Source organism: Triticum aestivum, chromosome 3B (assembly GCF_018294505.1).
Source record: "Triticum aestivum cultivar Chinese Spring chromosome 3B, IWGSC CS RefSeq v2.1, whole genome shotgun sequence".
In the NCBI taxonomy this organism is placed as follows: Eukaryota; Viridiplantae; Streptophyta; class Magnoliopsida; order Poales; family Poaceae; genus Triticum; species Triticum aestivum.
Window position 1 is genome coordinate 756,596,770 of NC_057801.1, and position 3,407 is coordinate 756,600,176.

General features: G+C 54.4%; 1 protein-coding gene across 1 annotated transcript; it reads right to left on the reverse strand.

Annotated features, from left to right (window-relative positions):
- Positions 1-1,165: 1,165 nt before the first annotated feature.
- On the reverse strand, positions 1,166-2,885 carry LOC123072238 (protein SRG1). Its single transcript, XM_044495805.1, has 2 exons — positions 2,263-2,885; positions 1,166-2,176 (listed from the first exon to the last, which is right to left on the reverse strand). The coding sequence occupies exons 1-2, from the start codon at positions 2,557-2,559 to the stop codon at positions 1,358-1,360; spliced, it is 1,116 nt and encodes a 371-aa protein (XP_044351740.1). The 5' UTR covers positions 2,560-2,885; the 3' UTR covers positions 1,166-1,357.
- Positions 2,886-3,407: the final 522 nt, after the last annotated feature.

Here is a 3,407-nt window from a genome sequence, read left to right on the forward strand (position 1 = left end):
AAACCTTCATGGGTCAGCTCATTCACACATGTAGGCTTCGGGGAGACAAAAAACCAAACAAATGGTACAAGGGCATAGAACGACTAGACAAATTTTTTTCCCTGAAAAAAAATTGTCGTTTTTCTTGGCTGAAAGCTCACAAAGAACAAAAAAGGGAGACTCACAAAAAACAAAAAAGCCCACAACAGGCAGGCGGGACAAGAGGCCGCAACTGCCATGTGCGGTGTCTAAAAAAAACTGCCATGTACGGGGACACACACACGACACGGGCTGCCGCACCTCGTACCTGGACACGGGCTGCCGCGCGCGACGCCAGGTAGGGCGAGCGAGCCGAACGCGAATCTTAAATACAAAACAAGATCCGACGGCTCTAAACTTAGATGTGAGATAACTATTTCACATCTAGATGTGAAATAATAAATCTGTAATAAATTGTATAGTACAGTAGAAAGGAAGGTATAACAGCTGTCCTTGGCTTGTATCTTAAAGCGGGTTGCAAACGATGAGATCCTTGCCGGTAGGTACCGCGCAAACTGACTTTGCGATCTGTTGCCATCGTGCAAGTTTGTGTAGCATGGGTGTAGAAAGCGTTGATGGTTCCGATGCAAAAATAACTCTCTGTGGCCACTTTATATTTATTATAACTCTTTTTGTACATTTGTGTGCTTCCGATGTTGCGTTTGCGTATGTTTGAAGCTTGCTTATGTATAGCTTGATGCTACTTTACTGTGTTTTGGATGCGTTTTCATATATTCCAGGTCAAGTTTGTTGCTAAGGTTGCAAGTTGCTCTGCTTGCCTTGGTGCGCCGTAATTGTTTGCATTTCTATATTCCAAGCCCTGCTCTGCTCCCATGATGAATGGTGCATGGATCTTATACCTTGTTTGTCTGACTTTGAGTGATCCTCGCAGCATATCCGTATTGGACTTTCTTTCTATAGGAAGTGTTGAAACTCTTTACATTTTCAAGAGTGATGCTTAGCCCATGGTTTTCATGCCTTGTTTCTCACCGCCGTTACCTTTTCCTAGTGATGGATGGTAAAGTGTCTGCTTTTCAATTGTCAATGGATGGAAAGAATGATCATGGTTAAAGTCCTTTGACGTGAACACCAGCTTCCAATTGATGGTGTTTTTCCAAAGTAAAAAATCCACCTTGCAACAAAGACAAGAAAAAAGTACTTTTAATTGGCCAATTGTTGCTTGGTTACCCATTCCGGTACCAGGAATACAGTTCTTCTGCCAAGCATATTCAGGTGCAGCAGATGCTTCAGGAATCTTAGTTACTTAGCAATCCTGTACACAAACGCACTATCAACTTCAGTATGATGTCTGTAATGTAGGATTATATTTCTTGGCGGTCTAGTTGATCTTGGCGAAGTCCAGCGTCTTCTTGCCCTCGAGCTTGCTGGTGACGTAGTGCCGGCTGTACTCGCCGTGCTTGAACCTCCGGTACCGGCAGGGCTCCCCGTCGGCAACTAGCTCCGGAAGTGGGCCGAGCTCGACGTCGTAGGCTGGCGCGTAGAACGTCACGATGGACAGGCGGTCCTGCTCGCCGTTGGTCACCGCCCGGTGCTCGACGCTCTTGTACCTGCCGTTCGTGAGCACCTCGAGCGAGTCGCCGAGGTTGACGACGAGGGCGTGCGGGACGGGGTGGACGGGAACCCAGGCGCCGTCCCGGAGCACCTGCAGCCCCGCGCGGCCGGCGTCCTGCTGGAGCACGGTGACCGCGCTCCCGTCGGAGTGCGCGCTCAGCCCCAGCACCAGGTCCGGCCGCGGACACGGCGGGTAGAAGTTCATCCGCACCGCCTGCACCGCGTCGCCGAACATGCCCGCGAACGTGCCGGGCGCCAGGCCCAGCGTCTCGGCGATGTGCTCCAGGAGACGATGGCAGAGCGCCCTGACCTCGGCGGAGTACCTCTCGAGGGTGTCAGTGAAGGCGGCCGGCTTGGTCGGCCAGAGCTTGGGCTGCCGGATGAACGCCGGGGACACGCCGAGCGCCAGCATGTTGCACCAGTCGAGCTTCTGGTCTTCGGAGAAGACGAAGGCGTGGCCGTAGCCCTGGATGCCGCCCGGCGCCATGGGGTACCGCTCCTTCTCCTCCAGCGGCAGCATGAAGAACTCCCTCGACAACCTCTCCATCTCGTCCAGCAACTCGCCGTCGATGCCATGGTTCACAACCTACATACACACACAGCATCATCAGTCACATGATCGATGATTGACGAAGTGATTCAGTGATGGGTCGACTGGTACATGCAGCGGACCTGGAAGAAGCCCCACTCCTCGCAGGCTCGCCTGAGCTTCTCCAGCTCGTCCCCATCGCCGCCCCCGCGCCGGAGCTCGCCGGCGTCGATCACGGGGATCTCCGCGTGCGCGCACACGTTGGCGCCGCCTGGCCGGTCGTCCCCGTCCCGGAGGTACCGCTCGGGCACGTCGCCCGCGCACGCCCTCTGCAGCTCCTGCACGTCGTCAACCCGCCCGATCTTAACAACCCCACCATCCTTCTCCTCCTCCTCCTGCCGCTGCTGCTGCTTAGGGGAGCAGACGGCCGCAGAAGCCATTGCCGACCGTCTTGCTTCACTGCCGAATCTTGGTGCCGGGGTGCGCCTGTATATATAGGCCGGCTACCGAGAGGGAAACATCACTGGAATTCGTCCTGGCCGCTCTTGGTGGGTGTGAGTGTGAGTGTGGTGTTATGTCACACGTGAGCTCAGCGCAGCTCCACTCTCGGCGAGAACACCATGAAAGATTCAGAAGTTTCGTGCCGGTGAAAACCACGGCATCCGGTCGAGGATGAGGATCAAGCCGGCAAGCTTTGCTTTCGCTCCGAGTTGGCTACTATTCTACTGCTGCCGCTGGTGGCAGGCAGTGTGCGGTTGCTTTAGCGCTTTGGCCGGTTTCTTCGTGAGCCTTTTGCTTTAGTTGGGCACTGTTCTGCGCCATGATCCGCGACTTTGTGACGCGGGACGGCCGAGTGGTTTCAGATGAGACGTTTGTTTGCCAGTTTCGGAGGCGCAGATAGGCACGGGCTGGGGTCCGTACCTAAAACTATGATATCCCGTGATGATGGGGACTGCATGGACGATGCCGTGATGGTGGCTCATGATTCATGTGAACGTCCTTTTCTTTTCTTACTTCTGCTTGAGTACACCCTCTTAAACACATCAAGGGATGAGATTCGTCCATACCCCTTCGTTGTCAGGGGCACGATCGTCTTATGTAAAAAAAAAATAACCCCCCGCGCGTCCACGCCGATACCCCGCGTGCCTGTGTATACGGGGCTGTGGGACGAGCCGAGCCGCTTGGCAGCCGTGAGGACGCGAGCCAAGCAGTTAGCATCCATGGGCCCAGTATGTCAGATGCAGGGCGTGTTTTATTTTAAAAAGTCGGCGTTGACCGGTGGGGGCGT

Bases quoted from the DNA above. Each gene is read 5' to 3' on its own strand.
- LOC123072238 (XM_044495805.1), bottom strand. From the start codon at position 2,559: ATGGCTTCTGCGGCCGTCTGCTCCCCTAAGCAGCAGCAGCGGCAGGAG. The intron at 2,177-2,262 runs GTCCGCTGCATG...GTGTGTATGTAG, and splicing joins AGGAGTGGGGCTTCTTCCAG to GTTGTGAACCATGGCATCGA.